Source organism: Hylobates moloch, unplaced genomic scaffold (assembly GCF_009828535.3).
Source record: "Hylobates moloch isolate HMO894 unplaced genomic scaffold, HMol_V3 SCAFFOLD_10, whole genome shotgun sequence".
Taxonomy (NCBI): domain Eukaryota; kingdom Metazoa; phylum Chordata; class Mammalia; order Primates; family Hylobatidae; genus Hylobates; species Hylobates moloch.
Window position 1 is genome coordinate 94,485,984 of NW_026652285.1, and position 22,027 is coordinate 94,508,010.

Below are 22,027 nucleotides of genomic sequence, written 5' to 3' on the forward strand. Positions count from 1 at the left end.
GAGACCCTTACTCAGGGACCTCTGGGGGACCTCAGGGGACCAGACTACCGTCCCCGACCCGTTCGAGTCCAGCTTGACCTTTAAGGCTGAGGGCGGGACCTGTGGCATTGGAGTGAGTCTCATGGGGTGGGGGCGGGGCTCCTTTTACCAGCTAGGAATTTAGGGGATGCTGGAGGAACTTACTAAAGAGTAGCCCCACACTTGACGGGAACGTTTGAATTTCAGAACAGTCCCATGGGAGTAGATATTATTATCTCCCATAATGAAGAAACGGAAGCTCACATAGGTAATTTTACCAGGGTCACGCGGTCAGAAAGTGAGGGCGCTTAAATTCAGACCTAGGTCTGTCCGACTCCTAAGCCTGGGCTTTTAACCGCTACTCTGTGCCGCCCAGTGGCAAAACAGTTGTCATTTCAGTAGCCCTTCTCCATTTACTTAACCCTGACAAATAGTATTTTCATTTACGTTTTACAGATGAGACGGAGGTCCTGAGAGTTTGACCGATTTAAGGTCACGTGCCTAGGAAGTGCTGGAACCAAGACGCTTTCAGAGTTTTCTCTAAGTTTAGTGCCTTTTTTGTGTGTTTGTTTTAAACCACACTATTGCATTTCCCCCCATTTTGGAAAGCTTTATAGTTGGAAAGAATGAAAACCTGATCTGACCCCTACATTTTATGGTTGAAGCAAAATCTAAGTAGGAGAAATCACTTGGTACAAGTCACAAGTCAGTGGTAGAGCTGCCGCAAATGCTTTTTGAATACGTGTGATTATGAATCTAAATGGCGGATGGCAGGGAGTGATAAGGTAGGCATACTGGAATCCAGATCTCTTAACTCTTAGGCAAAAGCCCTTTCTCCACCTGTTAAAGTGTCTCATTCCTTCTTTGGCCGTGCCAGGTGCATAATGATTCTGTGTATAGTCAGATACTACCTTTCTTTACCTGGCACTGCATTTAGAGAAGAACATGTTCTACTATCTCTAAGCAAAAATCTGGCAAACCAGAGACAGTGGAGGCAACGCTGGGAAGCCCAGAACCTACCATAGTAAGGGTAGATTCCCATCCGATTCTGGCTCACCCTGGACAAGGAATTTATCTTTCTGGACCTTCACTGATGTATTCATCACATTCACAGTGTCTTCTGTGTTCTGGCAATGTACCAGATACTAGGGATACAGCAGTGAACAAGAAAATCATAGATTAGTCCTTGTAGTACTTATATGGAGGGAATTAGACAATCAAATAATTACACAAATGTTAGCTTGTATTGTTAAAAAATAAGTGCTATGATGAAGTAAAGGGTGTTATGAAAGCAGACTACAGGACACTTGACCTAGTTGGGCTGTAGGAGATGGCCAAGGAAGCCATCCTCTGAGGAAGTGATGGTTCAGCTGAAATCTGAAATAAAAATGGAGACAAACAGTTAAAGAGATGAGGGAAGATCATCAAGGAGATTCAGTGGCATGTTTGAAGACCCTGGAACAGAGGGAGCACTGGAGAAGTGAAAGATCACTTTTCTTATTTTGTACAATACGGGTGGTGATTATCACTCTTTAGTTATTATGAGAACCAAATAAGATGATACATGTGAAAGTATTTTATGTACAAGGGCCTGCGTATATGCACACTCATAAAAGTGCTTATGTTATAAGCTAGTATACAGTTGGATTGAAAGGAGTTGCTGGGACAGTAGATAAGCCAGGACTTTGGGTTGGTCATTTAGCCAAAATTAAAATGAACCTTCTGTGAAGAACAGGGAAATCTTTTGAGACCCTCAACTTTGGAAAAAGAATGTGTGCTTCAAGTAGTTTAAGAAAATATTTCAGTCTGTAATCTCAGCACATTGGGAGGCCCAGGCGGGTGGATCACAAGGTCAGGGGATCGAGACCATCCTGGCTAACACGGTGAAACCCCATCTCCTAAAAATACAAAAATTAGCTGGGTGTGGTGGCGCGTGCCTGTAATCCCAGCTATTTGGGAGGCTGAGTCAGGAGAATCGCTTGAAGCCTGGAGGCGGAGGTTGCAGTGAGCCAAGATTGCGCCACTGCACTCCAGCCTGGGCGACACAGTGAGACTCTGTCTCAAAAAAAAAAAAAAATTCAGGCCGGGCACAGTGGCTCACGCCTGTAATCCCAGCACTCTGGGAGGCCGAGGTGGGCGGATCACCTGAGGTCGGGAGTTCGAGACCAGCCTGGCCAACATGGTGAAACCCCATCTCTACTTAAAATATATAAAAGTTAACTGGGCGTGATGGTGGGTGCCTGTAGTCTCACCTACTCAGGAGGCTGAGGCAGGAGAATCGCCTGAACCTGGAAGGCATAGGTTGCAGTGAGCCAAGATCGTGCTACTGCTCTCCAGCCTGGGCGACAGAGCGAGACTCTGTCTAAAAAAAAAAAAAAAATTTAGTAGTTGGGATGCTATTATAATAGCTACAGTTTATTGTGTACCTACTGTATGCCAGGCATTGTACTGTGTGTATGTGTTTTGTTGTTTTTAAGAGACTAGGTCTCACTATATTGCCAAGGCTGGCCTTGGACTCCTGGCCTCAAGTGATCCTTCTTCCTTAGCATCCCAAGTAACTGGGACTATAGACACCCACCAGTGTTCCCAGCCATGCTGAGTGCTTTACATGCACTGTATAGCAGTTAACAACATAGACTCTGGAGCTAGATTGCCTGAATTCAAATCTTGGGCAGATTTTTGCTTCTGTTTTCTTATCTGTAAAGTGGGAATAATCATAGTACTTACTTCAGGGTTATCAGGAGGCTCAAATCAGTTAATGTGCATAAGCCACTTAGAATAGTTTCTGTCACGTAGTCATCGTTATATAAATGTAGGGATTGTTGTCATTATTGTTATCTTTTAAAGCCTCATTTATATCACTATGATGATGATGTGGAAGCTGTAGCTCAGAGAGGCTAAATGACCTCCCCAAGGTCACACAGCTAGTAAATGGGAGAATTGAGATTCCAGTTGCAGACTGCGTCCAAAGCTCAGACACTTCCCCACATTCCTTCTATGTATAGGTTAATTTTGTTGGCTAATACTTGGGATCTCAACAAATTTTTCTTCAGCTTTAATTCTTTATCTGTGCTGAACTGAATGTTAATTTGTATACCCTTAAGGTAAAGGACCTAAAGGACTGCTTTTATTGAACTTCCACTTTGAAATTTCCTGACTTCTGTGCAATTAAAATCTACGCCTTAAGCATTTCAGCAATGTGGTTTATTTATAGAGTTGTCTTCCGGTTCACGTGTACTGGGTCTGCTTTTGGGTGCTGCGTTTTCTGTCAAAGGTTGTTTATTTCTAACCCATTTTGATTTCCTGTTGCTTTGTGAGTTGGTATTATGACCTGCAACAGGAACACCAGGAAACCTGTCTTAAATGGAGCAGCCAGATTGAGACCCTGTAGACTAAAATAAAAAACTACTCATTATTCTACAGCCATCTTTGGTTATAAGTATGAGTTAGGCATTGGTTTTATTAGGGAAAAACCTAGATATAGAAACTTCACTCTGAGCCAAACCTGTGAACAGTTCTGCTAAAACAGAGCATGGCTATTAGCTCCATGTCCTTGGACAGTGACTTAATCTTGCTGAACCTCAGTTTCAACATCTGTAAAATGGGGATTATTATACGTTCTTTGTGGCATTATTGAGAGAATTAAATGAAATAGTATGGTTAAAGCAAACAGTCCAAACTTGACCTCAATTAATAGTAGCTATTGATACTAATAAAGAAGAAAAATATTCCTTTTTTTCATCAAATCTGGTTTTATAGACTTCATACACTGATCACTAACTTCTAGTATCCCTTACTGTTAAAAATTCCATCACGAGAAATGATTTGCCTTTGTGCTACTCATTTGCTTTAAAAATAATAGCCATCATTTATTAAGCTGCTATATTCCTGGCACTATGTTAGTTGTTTACATGTATTCATTATTAAAGTTTATTTTAAGTTCAAGGTTATTTTTATCATTGATGAGGAAAGTGATGCTCAGAAAAGAAGAGTAAATTGCCTAAAGTTGAAATTTACATCCAGGTCTGACTGATTGTAGGCTATTTTGTACATCATGAATAACATACAACATTTCTTTATTGTGTCTGATGCTGGCATAAAAGTTTTAGAGGCCAGGCATGGTGGCTCACACCTGTAATCCTAGCACTTTGGGAGGCCAAGGCAGGTGGATTGCCTGAGCCCAGGAGTTCAAGACCAGCCTGGGCAACATGGTGAAACCCTGTCTCTACTAAAAATACAAAAAAATTAGCTGGGCATGGTGGCATGTGCCTGTAATCCCAGCTACTTGGGAGGCTGAGGCATGAGAATTGCTTGAACCCGGGAGTGGAGGTTGCTGTGAGCCAAGATCGTGCCAATGCACTCCATCTTGGGCAACAGAGTGAGACTCAGTCTCAAAAGATAATAAAGATAATATTTTTTAAAAAGTTTGAAAGAAAAGGTGATAGCTATCAACAGGTATTATTTTGGGGGGCTCCTGCTGTTTGCTAAGTACTGTGTCAAGGGCTTTACTTGCATAACCTCATTAATTATTCCTAACCCTAAGAAATGAGTACAATTATTCCCATTTTACAGTTGAAGAAATCAAGGAGCAGAAATATTCAGGAGTATTTAGTCAGTAATGGAGCTAGGATTGGCTTCCAGGTCTTCCTGACAGCAAAGCCCATGTTGGATCAAACTTTTAGGATGGGATTTTTAAAAAAAAATAAGGTGTGGGACTGTTACTCAAAGGAAGCAGCTTCCTGGTATTTAATACTAATTGTTCTTAATTTTTACCTGAGCCATAGCAACATTACTGGCAGAAGCTATTAATGATATATTTGTCAGTTAGCTAGGGCTGTGTTCTCCTGAGGTAGTTGTAGGTGATGGCATCTTTCCATGGTCAAAGACCTCAGATGTAGAATGCGTAACTTGTGTTAACACAGTAGAGGGTGGCATGTTCCAGAGCTCTAGTTCTATACCATGGAAGACCTCAAACCTCAGTCATGCTTTAAGACTCACATTAAAGGGCATCCTAATTGGTAATCAGTGCGTAAGGAACCAAATAAAATTTTAATTAAATGCTGTCGTGTGAATTTTCCAGTCATTTTATGCCTGTTGAGATGGTTTTCTTATTTAAAGTCCTCTTCTAGTGCTCTGCCTTCCCTCTTTAAACTTTATCAAGATTTTGTGCTTTTTCTCATATAAGGGTTTAATTAGCATCATTAAAGCTTTAGTCTGCTGCATATTTGCTTAATGGGCATTTTGGTGCAGTGGAAAGAGCCTGGGGTTTGGAGTCCAAAGTGGGGAAATTACTTAAATCTCTGTGAGCCTTAGTTTCTTCATTCTGTAAAATGAGGCAAATAATATTTTCTTCTAGGGCTGTTGGGAAAAGGATTAGAGATAATGTATTTAAATTGTCTAGTACTTAGCTCAGTTTATAGGAGTTGCTTGATAATTGGTACGAATTACCTGAAGTTGCAATATGGTCTCTTTTACTTAGATCTGCTTTTTGTCTTATTCTTTTTAGTGGATGTTTCCAAGGATTGTCTTCAGTCATGGCCTTGGGATTAAAGTGCTTCCGCATGGTCTACCCTGCCTTCCGCAATTATCTTGCAGCCTCTATCAGACCCGTTTCAGAAGTTGCACTGAAGACAGTGCATGAAAGACAGCATGGCCATAGGCAATACGTGGCCTATTCAGCTGTACCAGTCCGCCATTTTGCTACCAAGAAAGCCAAAGGTAGAGACATGTGACGTTCTCTCGTACTTCACCCCTTTCTTATATTTAGCCCTTGAATTATAGCTGGCAGTTATCTCAGATGTACTGAATTTGTCCCCTTGCTAACACAAGGAAATGGTGCCTCAGCTATTTCATTCGATTAACTTAAAAGGTTACAGTGGCAGAGATGGTGTTATAACCCAGTGCCTGTTTTCTCATTACCATACTGCCTCATTTGTTTTCTTGGTAGCTCAGAAAATGCCTAATTTCTTTCTTTTAGATTTAGAATTAAAGGTGTAAGTGCCAAGCAAGCTAGAATGCTTGTAGCAGGGATCAATATATTGTCTCCTTATAGGAAGATGCATGTTGGAAGTATAATTAAGACCAGAAGGTTGTTGAATGAAGTAGATATTAGAGCCGTGGATTTAGATGGATGATCTTAATGGCTTGTGTCATCCAAGAATGAGACTGATGTACTACAGGTCTCAGCTTAAATGCTGCTTCCGATGGGAAGCCTTTCCTGACCTCTTAGACTAGGTCAAGTCCTGTTACCTGCACTCGTGCATTCTATTATTTTGCCTTTGATGCACTTAGACCAGCAGTGATTTAATTAATTAAACGAAAGATTGATTATCATTTATCTGTCTTCTGTGCTGGACCTGATGAAGGTAGGTTCTCTATTGTTCTTATTTAGCACCTAACAGGCCCTGGATATAGTATGTATTGACAAATTTTGTTGAATGAAAGAATGAGTGATAAAAAATTGTCAGTCACACCAGGAATTTGCAGTGGTGGATCAGGGAGTCCTCCCCCAAGAATGGCACTACATATATGCTGCTGAATATTTTCCCACTGACTCTCCTTTTCTAATTTCATGCAGACCTTCCCCTTTCTGTAATAGGAAAATTAACAAATTGCTGAAAGAACAGTAATGCTTAGAAGACTTATATTCTGTTAATAGTGATAACCTTTGATCTGTATGTAGCATTATATTTTTTAAAGTTTCTATACATTTACTAATTTATCCTTATAATTATCCATTGAAGGAATTACAATTTTCCATTGGAGAAATCCCTATAATTATCTAGTTAATCCAGATCTCACCATTTTATAAATGAAGAAACTGAGATAATTTGTGAGAAATTTGCCCATGTTCCTATATAATTAATGGCAGAACCAGAAACTTGAGTTCCTGATACCTACAGTATTGCAGTCTTGTAGTACACTAGACAGTAACTAGTCAGTGCGTAAACAGCATTTTTTCATATTTTGTGGGCTATTCAGTTTTGTCTTCTTTGATTGCCTCTTTAAAAGTTGGCTTGCACTTGTAATCCCAGCTACTCAGGAGGCTGAGGTGAGGGGATTGCTTGAGACCAGGAGTTTGAGATTAGCTTGGGCAACATAATAAGACCTTGCCTCTTAACAAAAAAAAAAAAAAAAAAATGCTAGGCCTGGTGGCCCGTACCTGTAGTCCCAGCTACTCAGGAGGCTGAGGTGGAAGGATGGCTTGAGGTGAGGAGTTTGAGGCTGCAGAAGTTGGTTGTTTGACTTTTTCTTTTAGATTTCTTCGATTCTTTTATATTAGGGATGCTCATTATTTGTCCATAATATGTGTTACAAGTATCTTCTTTGCTTTTTACTTTGTTTATGATGTTTTTGTTGAACATGGGTTTTAATGTCATATTTTTCAGTCCTTTATTAATTGCGTCTTCTTTAAGAAATACCCCTCTGTTGCAAGGTAATTTATTTCTGAATATAATGTGAGGTAATTTTTAAAGTTTCCTTTCCAGATGGATAACAAGTTGTGTCAGAATCATTTATTGATTAGCCTACTCTGTACTCCCAGATTTGTAATACCCCACCCTCCCGTTGTGTGAGTTTCTTTATATATATATGGTACTGTTTCTGAGCTCTTGATTTTGTTGAACTGCTTATCTCTCCCTGCAGTAAATTTCATACTGCCTGACTTACTGTCATAAAGTTCAATTTAGTGGTACAAATCTTTCCCCTCACCACACATATGCTTTTCTTTTTCTTCTTGGCTTTCTCCTCTTCTATATGAAATTTATGATCATAGTGTCAAGTTTTCTCCAGACAGCTCTTGCACAAGGCCAGGAGTGGTGGCCCACGCCTATAATCCCAGCACTTTGAGAGGCCAAGGTGGTTGGATTGCTTGAGCTTAGGAGTTCCGACCAGCCTGGGCAACATGGGGAAGCCCTGTCTCCACAAAAATTAGCCAGGTGTGGTGGTGCACCCCTGTGGTCCCAGCTACTCTGGAGTCTGAAGTGGGAGCATTGCTTGAGCCCAGTAGGTCAAGGCTACAGTGAGCCGTGATCATGCCTCTGCCACTCCAGCCTGGGGGACAGAGTGAGACCCTGTCTCAAAAAAAAAAAAAAAAAAAGATCTTGTACAGTTATTTAATCAGTTCTTTAATCAGATTTATTTCTGGGGGAATCCTATCTTTTTTTTTTGTCACTTTTATATATATTACTTTTTTTTTTTTTTTTTTTTTTTTTGAGACGGAGTCTCGCTCTGTCACCCAGGCTGGAGTGCAGTGGCACAATCTCGGCTCACTGCAAGCTCCGCCTCCCGGGTTCACGCCATTCTCCTGCCTCAGCCTCTCCGAGTAGCTGGGAGTACAGGCGCCCGCCACCGCGCCCGGCTAATTTTTTGTATTTTTTTAGTAGAGACGGGGTTTCACCGTGGTCTCGATCTCCTGACCTCGTGATCCGCCCGCCTCGGCCTCCCAAAGTGCTGGGATTACAAGCGTGAGCCACCGCGCCCGGCCCTATATTACTTTTTTGAGTTATATATAAAGAAAAGTGTGTACATAAATCATAAGTTTGTGCTTCAGTGAATTTTTACAAAGTGAACGCAATCATGTAGTCATCACCCAAATCAATAAATAGACTGTCACTTGTGTTTTTGAAACTTACCACATGTCCCTTTGAGTTGTTACTTTCCCACTGTAAGGATAGATAACCCACTATATTGACTTTAACACCACAGATTAGTTTTGTCCTTTGTGAAGTCAGTATGGATTTTGTGTCTGACTTCTATTGGTAATAATCTATTTGTGAGATATGTCCATGTTGTGCATATAATGGTTGTTTGTGCATTTTTATTAATGATATTCTACTGAAAGTATATACCACAATTTAATATCCATTCTACAGTTGACAGACGTTTGGGTTGTTTCCAGTTTTGAGCTAAAACAAATAATGCTAGTATAAGCATTCTTGTACATGTGTTGTGGTGCACATATGTCCCTTTCCATTCTTCTCCCCTCCTGTCCTGTTGCCCTCCCTTCTCCTCTCTTCCCCCAACTCTCATTGGATTGGCTAGGAACTCTAGTGTAATTTGAATAAATGTGACTGGTGATAATAGGCATCTTTGTTTTATTCCTGACTTTATAGGAAATACTTCTTATACGTTAACGTTAAGAGTTATGTTTGTGGAGAAATCATATTACCTGACTTCAAATTATACCACAGAACTATAGTAACCAAAACAGCATGGTATGGGCATAAAAACAGACTCATAGACAGTGTTAGTCTGTTCGCATGCTGCTGTGAAGAAATACCCAAGACTGAGTAATTTATAAAGGAAAAAGATTTAGGCCAGGCACAGTGGCTCACGTCTGTAATCCCAGCACTTTGGGAGGCCAAGGTGGGTGGATCACTTGAGGTCAGGAGTTTGAGACCTGCCTGGCCAACATGACAAAACCCTGTCTCCACTAAAAATACAAATTAGCTGGGCATGGTGGCACATGCCTGTCATCCCAGCTACTTGGGAGGCTGAGGCAGGAGAATTGCCTGCTCCCGGGAGGTGAAGGTTGCATTGAGCTAAGATTGTGCCACTGCACTGCAGCCTGGATGACAAAGCCAGACTCTGTCAACAAAAAAAAAAAATTAAAAATTTAAAATAAAAGGAAAGAGGTTTAATTGACTCACAGTTCTGCATGGCTGGGGAGGCCTCAGGAAACTTATAATCATGGCAGAAGTCACCTCTTCACAGGGTGGCAGGAGAGAGAATAAGTGCCCAGTGAAGGAGGAAGCCCCTTATAAAACCATCAGATCTCTTGAGAGCTAACTCACTATCACAAAAACAGGATGGGGAAAACTGCCCTCATGATTCAGTTATCTCCATCTCCCCCATGACAGGTGGGGAACTACAATTCAGGATGAGATTTGGGTGGGGACACAGTCAAACCATATCATTCCACCCCGGCCCCTCCCAAATCTCATGTCCTCACAATTCAAAACACAATCATGCCCTTCCAACAGTCCCCCAAAGTCTTAACTCATTCCAGCATTAACTCAAAAGTTAAAGTCCATAGTCTTATGAGACAAGGCAAATCCCTTCTACCTAGCCCGTAAAATCAAAAACAAGGTAGTTACATCCTAGATACAATGGGGTTACAGGCATTGGATAAATACAGCCATTCCAAATGGGAGAAATTGGCCAAAACAAAGGGGCTACAGGCTCCATGCAAGTCTGAAATCCAGTAGGGCAGTCATTAAACCTTAAAGTTCCAAAATGATCTTCTTTGACTCCATGTCTCACATCCAGATCATGCTGATGCAAGAGGTGGGCTCCCATGGCCTTGGGCAGCTCTGCCCCTGTGACTTTGTAGGGTACAGCACCCCTCCTGGCTGCTTTCACGGGCTAGCATTGAGTGTCTGCAGCTTTTCCTGGCGCACTGTGCAAGCTGTTGGTGGATCTTCCAAGTTCTGGGATGGAGGATGGTGGCCCTCTTCTCACAGCTCCACTAGGCAGTGCCCCTGTGGGGGCTCCAACTTCACATTTCCCTTCCGCACTGCCCTAGCAGAGGTTCTCCATGAGGGCTCTGCCCTTGCAGCAGACTTTTGCCTAGACATGCAGGTGTTTCCATACATCCTCTGAAATCTAGGCGGAGGTTCCCAAACTTTGATTCTTATCTTCTGCATACCCGCAGGACCAACACCATATGGAAGCTGCCATATGGAAGCTGCCAAGGCTGAGGGGCTTGCGACCTCTGAAGCAATGTCCTGAACTGTACCTTGGCCCCTTTTAGCCATGGCTGGAGCAGCTGGCATGCAGTCCCAAGGCTGTACACAGCAGGGGGGGCCCTGCACCTGGCCCAGGAAACCATTTTTCCCGCCTAGGCCTCCAGGCCTGTAATGGAAGGGACTGCTAGAAGGTGTCTGACATAACATTTGCCCCATTGTCTTGGTGATTAACATTCAGCTTCTTGTTAACTTATGCAAATTTCTGCAGGCGGCTTGAATTTATCCCTTGAAAATGGGTTTTTCTTTTCTGTTGCATTGCCAGGCTGCACATTTTTCAAACTTTCTTTTTTGAGACGGAGTCTTGTTCTGTTGCCAAGCTGGAGTGCAGTGGCGTGATCTTGGCCCACTGCAACCTTCGACTCCCTGGTTCAAGTGATTCTCCTGCCTCAGCCTCCTGAGTGGTTGGGGTTACAGGCATGCGCCACCACGCCCAGCTAATTTTTGTATTTTTAGTAGAGATGGGATTTCACCATGTTGGCCAGGATGGTCTCTATCTGCTGACCTTATGATCTGCCTGCCTCGGCCTCCCAAAGTGCTGGGATTACAGGGTTAAGTCACCGTGCCTGGCCAAATTTTTCAAACTTTTATGCTCTCCTTCCTCTTGAATGCTTTGTCACTTAGAAATTTATTCTGCCAAATACCCCAAATCATCTCTCTCAAGTTCAAAGTTCCACAGATTCTAGGACATGGGCAAAAACCCACCAGTCTCTTTGCTAAAGCACAGTAAGAGTCATTTTGCTCCAGTTCCCAACAAGTTCTTCATCTCCATCTGAGACTACCTCAGCCTGGACTTCATTGTTTATATCACTGTCAGCATTTTGATCAAAGCTATTCAACAAGTCTCTAGGAAGTTCCTAACTTTCCCACATCTTCCTGTCTTCTGAGCCCTCCAAGTCTCTAGGAAGTTCCAAGCTTTCCCACATTTTCCTGTCTTCTTCTGAGTCCTCTAATCTGTTCCAGCCTCTGCGTGTTACCCAGTTCCAAAGTTGCTTCCACATTTTCAGGTATCCTTATAGCAGCACACCACTATTCCGGTAGTGTATTAGTATTTACTGTATTAGTTTGTTCTCACACTGCTAATAAAAACATACCCGAGACTGGGTAATTTAGAAAGGAAAGAAGTTTAATTGGCTCACAGTTCTGCATGGCTGGGGAGGCCTCAGGAAACTTACAATCATGGTGGAAGGCACCTCTTCACACGGGGGCGAGAGAGAATGAGTGCCCAGCAAAGAGGGAAGCTGCTTATGAAACCATCAGAACTCTTGAGAACTCACTGTCACAAGAACAGGATGGGGGAAACCACCCCCATGATAAAATTATCTCTACCTGGTCCCTCCTACTACACGTGGAATTATGGAAACTACAGTTTAAGATGAGATTTGGGTGAGGACACAGCCAAACCGTATCGTAAACCAGTGGAACTGAATAGAGAACCCATAAACAAATTCATACACCTACAGTGAACTCATTTTTTGACAAAGGTGCCAAGAACATACATTGGGGAAAGGACAATCTCTTCAATAAATGGTGCTGAGAAAACTGGATATCCATATGCAGAAGAATGAAACTTGATTTCTGTCTCTCATCATATACAAAAATCAAAATGGATTAAAGACTTAAATCTAAGACCTCAAACTATTAAACTACTACAAGAAACCATTGGGGAAATTCTCCAGTACATTGGAGTGGGTAAGGATTTCTTGAGTAGTACCCCACAAGCACACACAACCAAAGCAAAAATGGACAAGTGAGATCACATCAAGTTAAAAAGCTTCTGCACAGCAAAGGAAACAGTCAACAAAGTGAAAAAACAACTCACAGAATGGGAGAGAATATTTACAAACTATCCATCTGATAAAGGATTAATAACCAAAATACATATATAAGGAGTTCAAACAACTCTAGGAAAAAATTTAATAATCTGATTTAAAAATGGGCAAAATTTTTGAATAGACATTTCTCGAAATAAGACATATTTCAAGATGGCAAACGCGCACATGAAACGGTGCCTGGCATCATTGATTATCAGAGAAATGCAAATCAAAACTATAATGAGATATTATCTCACCCCAGTTAAAATGGCTTTTATCCAATATTCAGTCACTAACAAATACTGGCAAGGATGTGGAGAAAAGGAAACCGTTGTACACTGTTGGTGGAAATGTAAATTAGCACAACCACTGTGGAGAACAGTTTGGAGGTTCCTCAAAAAACTAAGAATAGAGCTACCATATGATCCAGCAATCCCACTGCTGGGTGTATACCCAGAAGAAAGGAAATCAGTATATTGAAGAAATATCTGTATTCTCGAGTTTGTTGCAGCACTGTTCACAATAGCTAAGATTTGGAAGCAACCTAAGTTTCCATCAACAGATGACTGGATAAAGAAAATGTGATACATATACACAATGGCATACTATGTAGCCATAAAAAAGAATGAGATCTTGTCATTTGCAACAACATGGATGGAACCGGAGGTCATTCCGTTAAGTGAAATGAGGCACAGAAAGACTAACTTTGCTTGTTCTCTAAGTGAGAGCTAAAAATCAAAACAATTTTGTGCATCTAAAAATCAAAACATTTGAACTCATGGAGAAGAGAGTAGAAGGACTGTTACCATAGGCTGGGAATGGTAGTGGAGGAGTGGGAAGGAGTTGGGGGTTGTTAATGGATACAAAAATTATATACAGTTAGAAAGAATGAGTAAGACCTAGTAATTAATAGCACAACAGGGTGAATAAAGTCAGTGATAATTTAATTGTACATTTAAAATTAACTAAAAGAGTATAATTGAATTGTCTGTTACACAAAAGATAAATGCTTGAGGGGATGGATATTCTATTTTCTATGATGTGATTATTATTGCATGCATACATCAAAGTATCTCATGTAACCCATAAATATGTATACTGTGTACCCACAAAAATTAAAAAATTTTTAAACAAAAAAATTATGTTTGCTTTGCTCTTGGTATTCTCTTTTAAGCAAATATCTTTTATCTCTATTTAGCTAGGAGTTTGTTTCATATGGATATTAAATTTTAATCAAATGCTCTTACTGCATTTATTGAGATGATCTTTTTTTTCTCTTTTAATCTATTAATGTGACTCAACATCAATAGGTTTTTATGATGTTAAACCACTTCTGCATTCTTGGTATGAGCCCTACTTGCTCTTGATACATAATCTGTGTTATACATTGTTGGATTTGGCTTGCTAATATTAGGATTTTTGAGTCTATATTTGTATGTGACATTAGCTGTAATGTAACTTTCTAGTTTTCATGAGCATAATTTTCTAGTATTATCCTTCTCTGGCTTTTGTATTAAGAGTATCTTAGCCTCATAGTGTAAGTTGAGGAATGCATCTCTTTTTCTTAATGGGATGGTCTATAAAAAATCAGGATTATCAGCTCCTTGCGTGTTTTTTGTTTTTTTTAGACTGAGTCTTGCTCTGTAGCCCAGGCTGGAGTGCAATGGCACGATCTCGGCTCACTGCAACCTCCACCTCCCAGGTTCAAGCAATTCTCCTGCCTCAGCCTCCTGAGTAGCTGGGATTACAGGTGCCCACCACCACGCCCAGCTAATTTTTGTATTTTTAGTAGAGACGGGGTTTCACCATGTTGGCCAGGCTGGTCTCAAACGCCTGACCTCAGGTGATCTGCCCATCTCGGCCTCCCAAAGTGCTGGGATTACAGGCATGAGCCACTGTGCCCAGCCCCTTGCATGTTTGATAGAACTTGCCTGTAAAGTAATATGGATCTGGTATTTGTGTGTGTGTGTGTGTGTGTGTGTGTGTGTGTGTGTGTGTGTAGGTAGACTTTAAATCATAGAATTGGTTTCTTTAATGATTATGAGACTGCTTAGATTATTCTCTTGATTTAGTAAGTTGTTATTTTAGGAAATTTTTCATTTTTTTGACCTTTCAAAGTTGTTGGTATAAAGTTGTTCATAATAGTCTCTTATTAAGATTTCTACTATTTTTATAATTGTGTCCATTTTTTCTTTCTTAATATTATTTATCTGCATCTACTTTCTTCTTAATTGTTCTTGACAGAAGTTATAAACCTTTTAAAAGACTCTTTAATTTTTTGATCTCTCTTTTTTGCAATTTTATTATTCCTGTTCTTTATTATTTACTTTCTCCTGTGTACTTGTTCTCTTTCTATCCTCTGAGTTGGACAATTAGTTCATTAATTTTTGGCCTTTCTTGTTTTCTTTTTTTCTTTGAAAAATTTTATTGTAAACATGATACTTTGATATACATACAGTGATATGGTTACATAATGCAGATTAACATATCCATTATCTTACATAGTTACCTCCTCCTTTTTTTTTTTTTTTTTGCAAAAGCACATAAAATCTGTCTTAGCAAAAAATCCAGAGTATAATACAATATTACTAACTATAGTCCTCCTATTGTATGTTACATCTCCAGACTTGTTCATCCTACATATCTACTACTTTGTATCCTTTGATTTATATCTCTCCATTTCCTCACCACCACCACCACCCCACCCCGCTGACCCTTGCTAAGTATTATTTTATTCTCTGTGTGTATTCAACCTTTTTGTAGATTCCGCATGTGATTAGGCATGGTGGCTCATGCTCATAATTCCAGCACTTTGGGAGGCCGAGGTGGGCGGATCACTTGAGCCCAGGAGTTCGAGACCAGTCTGGGAAGTGTGGTGAAACCTCTTCTCTGCAAAAAATTACAAAAATTAGCCAGGCATGGTGGCATGCGCCTCTAGTCCCAGCTATTCAGGATGCTGAGATGGGAGAATCACCTGAACCCAGGGAGGTTGAGGCCTGTAGTGAGCTGAGATCGCACCACTGCACTCCAGTCTGGGTGACAGAGTGAGGCCCTGTCTAAAATACAAACAAGCAAACCCCCACCCCGAGATTCTGCATACAAGTATAATCATGCAGTATTTTTCTGTGTGTGACTTGTTTTGCTTAGTGTAATGTCCTCCGGGTTCATCCATGGCAAATGGCAAGGTCTCGTTTTTTAAAGTTGAATAATATGACACTTTATACACGAACACACACACCCATACATGCACCCACATCATTTCTCTATCCACAGACACTTTGGTTGTTTTCATATCTTACCATTGTGCATAATACTTCTTTATTTTTGTTTCTTATTATTTTTTGAGATGGAGTCTCCCTCTGTCACCCAGGCTGGAGTGCAGTGGCATGATCTCAGCTCACTGCAGCCTCGTCCTCCTGGGTTCAAGCAATTATCCTGCCTCAGCCTCCCGAGTAGTTACGACTATAGGCACCCGCCACCACGCCCAGCTAATTTTTGTATTTTTTTTTTTTTAGTAGAGATGGGGTTTCACCATGTTGGCCAGGCTGGTCTCGAACTTTTGACCTTGGGTGATCCGCCCACCTTGGGCTCCCAAAGTGCTTGAATTACAGGTGTGAGTCACCACGCCCGGCCTGTTTTGTTTTGTTTTTAAAGTATTAAGGTTAGAAGTTTCTGTCTAAATGCTTTAAATGCTTCCTATAAGGTTGTTTGTTTATTTAGTTTAGAGGCAAGGTCTTGCTTTGTTGCCTGGGCTGGAGTGCAGTGGCACAATCATAGCTCACTGTAACCTTGAACTCCTGGGCTCAAGTGATCCTCTCGCCTTGGCCTTCCAGAGCACTGGGATCACAGGTGTGAGCCATCGTGTCTGACTTGAGTTTTTGACATTCAATATTTTTATTATGGTCATTTCTCAATATTTAAACATTTCCATTGTGCATTTCTCTATAGCCCATGAGTGTTTATTAAGAGGTGTTTAAAGTTTTTCAAACAAATGGTTGTTTTGGGGTTAGCTTAATTCTACTCTGTTCAGAGGGCATGTTCTATATGATATAGATTCTTTTATTTTTGTTGAGAGTTGATTTGTGTGTAAAACATGGTTGTTTCATAGAAGGTCCAAGTGTGCTTGAGAATAATGTATATTCTCTTTTTCTTGGGTGTATTGTATTAGATCAAATTGACTAATTTTGTTGATCAACTTTTCTGTTTTTTTATTTGCTCAATTATCAGTTATCAAGGAAGGTATATTGAACTCTCCTAGTATGCTTGTAGATTGATCAGTTTCTCCTTTTTTTGTTGCTTTTTATTTTGAGACAGGGTCTTGCCCAGGCTGGAGTGCAGCGGTGCAATCACAGCCCACTGCAACCTCAATCTTCTGGGCTCAACTGATTCTCCCACCTCAGCCTCCGAAGTAGCTGGGACTACAGGCACACACGACCATGCCTGGGTAATTTTTGTATTTTTTGTAGGGACTGGGTTTTGCAATGTTGCCCAGACTGGTCTTGAACTGCTGGGATCAAGCAATCTGCCCACCTCAGCCCCACAAATTGCTGGGATTACAAGTGTAAGCCACTGCACCCAGCCAGTTTCTTCTTTTAATTCTATTAATTTTGAGGCTATCTTACTGATATATTTAATCTTAGAATTGTTATATATCTTTCTGGTGAATTGTTTCTATTATCATTTTGAAGTTGTCTTCATGATTTCCAATAGTGAATTTTGTCTTAAAATCTTTTTTGTTTGATGATAATGTAGCTACACCAGTCTTCTTTTGACTGATGTTTGCCAGGCTTATAATTTTTCCATCCCTATACATCAAACTTTCTGTGATCTTTTATAATTTTTAAAAACTGTCATATTATATTCAACTAGATTTTTAAAAATCTTACTGAGAATCTCCCACTTTTAACTTGTCATTTTGATCCATTTATATTTATTGTAGTCACTGCATATTTGTGTTATTATTTTATTTTGTACTTTCTTTTTTTTTGAGAAAGAGTCTCACTCTGTCACCCAGGCTGGAGTGCAGTGGTGCAGTCTCAGCTCACTGCAACCTCTGCCTCTCAGGTTCAAGTGATGCTTGTGCCTCAGCCTCCCAAGTAGCTGGGACTACAGGCATGCGCCACCATGCCCAGCTAATTTTTTGTATTTTTAGTGGAGATAGTGTTTTGCCTTGTTGGCCAGGCTGATCTCAAATTCCTGGCCTCAGGTGATCCGCCCGCCTCGGCCTCCCAAAGTGCTAGGATTACAGGCATGAGCCACCACGCCCGGCCTTATTTTGGACTTTCTTTATATCATGTTTTTTCGTTTTTTTTTTTCTTTTTTCTTTTTTTTAAATGCATATTTAAAAAATTTTTTATTGATACATATTTGTACATATGGTGTATATGTGATGTTTTGTTACATGCATAAATGATTTAAGTTAGGGTATATGGGGTATCCAGCATCTCAAGCTTTTATCATTTTTATGTGTTGGGAACATTTAAAGTTCTTTTAGCTGTGTTGAAATATTCCTTTTTTTCCTTTTTTCTTCTTCTTTTCCTATTAGATTAAATTTCTTTATCCCTCTCTCTCTCTTTTTTAAATTCTGCTGATTTGGAAGATATACTTTTAATTTCTTATTGTTTTGATGGTTACCCTTAACTAATTTTTTAACCTTTTTATAGAAATAAAAAAGCACTGTAGGAAAGTGCAGCTATCATAAATTTCACAAGCTGAAATCACTTACAGCACCCAGATAAAAAAACAGAACATTCCTAGCATGTCAAAAGTCCCCTTTGTGCTTCTTTCTAGTAAGTACTACCCTTGACCCTTTGCAGATAACTATTATTCTGACTTCTAGTAGCATGGATTAGTTTTTTCTGTTTTTTTTTACTTTTCAGTTTATATTCTCATATCTGGCATTCGTACTGTACAGTTTTGTATTCTTGTGTCTGGCCTCTGTGTTCAACATCATGTTTGTGAGACTCATTTAAATTTTTGTGTGTAGTTCATTCTTCTCATGGTTGCATAGTATTTCATTCATAAATATTACTATTCATTCCAATATTGACAGACATATCTTTAAATTATTAATGTGCATATTTGGTTTTAAAAGTTCAAAGTTGAAGATATTATTTCAGTTGCTTCTGGCTTCTGTTGTTGCTCTTGGAAAGTATTCTAAGTTTTAATCCTTCATGGATAATTTGTCTTTTCTCTTGGGCGTTTATAAAGATCTCTTTGTCCTTTGTTTTCTGCAGTCACAACATGTCTAGGTGTGAATTTACTTTTGTTGTCCTATTTGAAACTTGTGTTTCTCATTCCGAAGATCCGCATCTTTTTTTTTTTTTTTTGATCTGTCGCCCAGGCTGAAGTGCAGTGGCACAGTCTCGGCTCACTGCATCCTCCACCTCCCAGGTTCAAGCGATTCTCCTGCCCCAGCCTCCCGAGTAGCCAGGATTACAGGCACACACCACCACACCCGGCTAATTTTTGTAATTTTAGTAGAGATGGGGTTTCACCATTTTGGTCAGGCTGGTCTGGAACTCCTGACCTCGTGATCTGCCTGCCTCAGCCCCACAAAGTGCTGGGATTATAGGCATGAGCCACCGCGCCCAGCCCCATGTCTTCTGAAAAAAAACCTAAGCCATTGGTTTCAAAGCATAGTGATAACACGGGCAAATAAATGTTTTTAAAAATCACTCTGTTGGTCAGGCGCGGTGGCTCACGCCTGTAATCCCAGCACTCTGTGAGGCCGAGGTGGGCGGATCACGAGGTCGGGAGATCGAGACCATCCTGGCTAACACAGTGAAACCCCGTCACTACTAAAAATACAAAAAATTAGCCGGGCGAGATGGCGGGCGCCTGTAGTCCCAGCTACTCGGGAGGCTGAGGCAGGAGAATGGCGTGAACCCCAGGGGGCGGAGCCTGCAGTGAGCCGGGATCGCGCCACTGCACTCCAGCCTGGGCGACAGCGAGACTCTGTCTCAAAAAAAATAAAATAAAAGAATCACTCTGTTGCTTACCGGTTGTTTACTTTGGGCGAAACATTTAAATGGCTTGTGCCTTAGATTTCTCATCTGTACAATGGGGACAATACTAATCACTGTTCTTCCTACCTCAGAGAGCTATCTTGGATAGCAAGGAGGAGAATGTACTTGAAATTGCATTGCAAGTTATAATATGCTACACAAATAGTACAGGATTGAGCTCACTGTAGATGTTCAACAAAATTTATTGAATGGATCTCAATAAATATTTGTTGAATGTTTAATGAATAAACAGTTGTAAATATTGTTTAAAATTTTAATGTTTTTCTCCTTCCCCATTCCCTATAAAAGAAATGCAAGAATATTTGCATCACTCACAGAAATTATCTATGTATACACATAGAATGTATATGAAAAATCACTACGATGATTTAGACATAAAATGAAATTGTATTCAGCTCCTAATGCTGTTGATTTTCTAAAATATAAGCCATTGTCTCTACCATGGGTAGTGTTTAATGTCTGTAAACTACTATTGTTCCTTTTGTCTGTACTCTGTACCAGCCATCAGATATTGTGTGCATATCCTTGTCTTAGTGTTCATTTTTTAATGAATTAATGTATTTCCTGTCTAATTAGATTTTGTGGAGATGGGCTAGTGGAAAGTTCATGGGTTTAAAATTAGGCAGATCTGGAACCAGATCTTGACTTTTCCATTTCCTGACCTGTGACATTAAGCAAATAGCTTTACCTTTCTCATCTTCTGTTTACTTTTCTGAAAAGTAAGGGATTAATTTAGTTATGGATTCCCTGCCATGTGAATAGTGTTCTTTTAGGTATTTGAATGACTTAATTTGTATCCTTGTAGCAACCTTGCAATATAGATGTTATTATTCTTTTACAGGTAGGGAACTTGATACTCAGAAAGATAACTTGCCTAAGGTCATAAAGCTAGCATGCATTATAGCCAGACTTTTAACCTGGGGTGCCTGATTGTAAAGTCTGTCCCCTCACTAATATCTGAGAAGGTGTTTAGCACAGTTGACACTCAGTTAATATAGGCTCTTTTTTAGTGGAGTGATAATATTTTTGTTTTTTTTTTTAATTATACTTTAGGTTTTAGGGTACATGTGCACAATGTGCAGGTTTGTTACATATGTATCCATGTGCCATGTTGTTTTGCTGCACCCATTAACTCGTCATTTAGCATTAGGTATATCTCCTAATGCTGTCCCACCCCCCTCCCCCCCCGTGATAATGTTTTAAAATTTTCTAACACTTGACATTTTTCCCTGTACATAGTAGGTACTTCACCAATTGCTTATTGGCTCTGTTTATGCTTCTGTTGTTTTATTCACTGAATGTTCACTTTTTAGCCAAAGGGAAAGGACAGTCCCAAACCAGAGTGAATATTAATGCTGCCTTGGTTGAGGATATAATCAACTTGGAAGAGGTGAATGAAGAAATGAAGTCTGTGATAGAAGCACTCAAGGATAATTTCAATAAGACTCTCAATATAAGGACCTCACCAGGTTAGTGACTGAACCAATGTTCTGGGGAGGGATGTAATGGAAAGAACATGGGTTTGGCAGAGTTGAGTTTTAGTCCCAGCTCTGCCACTTACTAGCTGGTGGCCATGGGCAGTTACTTTACTTTCCTGGTCCTCCGTTTTCTTGTTTGATTCTTAACTTACAGCTTTGGGGTGGTAGTTAAAATAAATGAGGTAACATGTATTATGGTTCTAGCATAGTGCCTGGCGCATAGTTAACACTACATTTATTTATCCATGCAGCAAATTTTTGTCTACTTTGGAACTAGGCATTGTGCTAATGCATAGTAGTAAACAAAAATAGGTATTGTCTTTGCTATTGTGGAATTATACTCTCAAAAAAATGAGAGTTTTATTATGAATGTACTATAAGCACATCTAGGTATTTAGTCTCGTAGTAAGTGACAACTTTGGTCCGATTTTTCCAATTTGTCCTGTTTGACAGTTCTTATCCCTTACTGGAAACCAAATGGATACAGACCTGCCCACGTGAGCCATTTCTATACCCCTGAGCTTGACCAGGAAGATTCCGTTTGGGTTAATAACTTCCTGAAAGTGGCTTTTCTAAGTGGGAAATGTCAGAACTGTCTAGGCCAACTGTTTGCAGATGTGATGGAGAAGTGAGTTGTCAGCTGATGGTGCAAGCAGGCAGGAAAAATCCAATTGCTGTTAAATTAGCCTTTTGCAAATTGTCATCATCCTAAAGTCAAACCTAGGACCCCCCTCTCAAGGTACCTGTGGGAGCTTGGGCTGCTTCTACTCACATCTTGATTAGGGTAGTTCATAAGAAAACTAGAAATATTTTGCTCTTAAGAAAACCAAGTGAAAAATAGAGCTCCACTTATAAACACTATCAGAAACATACCGAGTTCAGAGATGAGATCCAGTGTGAAACTAGAAGACTGTTCCCGTCATTTGTCAACCTTTGGGCTGGGG

At 40.2% G+C, this 22,027-nt stretch overlaps 1 protein-coding gene across 6 annotated transcripts in view; it reads left to right on the top strand.

The window, feature by feature from the left end:
• Nucleotides 1-22,027, top strand: part of MRRF (mitochondrial ribosome recycling factor) — a 73,025-nt gene that overhangs the window by 149 nt on the left and 50,849 nt on the right. Inside the window, exons 2-4 of one of the 6 annotated variants that reach the window (XM_032165055.2) lie at nt 475-562; nt 5,525-5,736; nt 20,919-21,074. In XM_032165055.2, the coding sequence (XP_032020946.1) occupies nt 5,553-5,736; nt 20,919-21,074 (340 nt within the window). In that variant the 5' untranslated portion in view covers nt 475-562; nt 5,525-5,552. The other 5 variants (XM_058445506.1, XM_058445507.1, XM_058445505.1 and 2 more) reach the window with 5 other exon arrangements.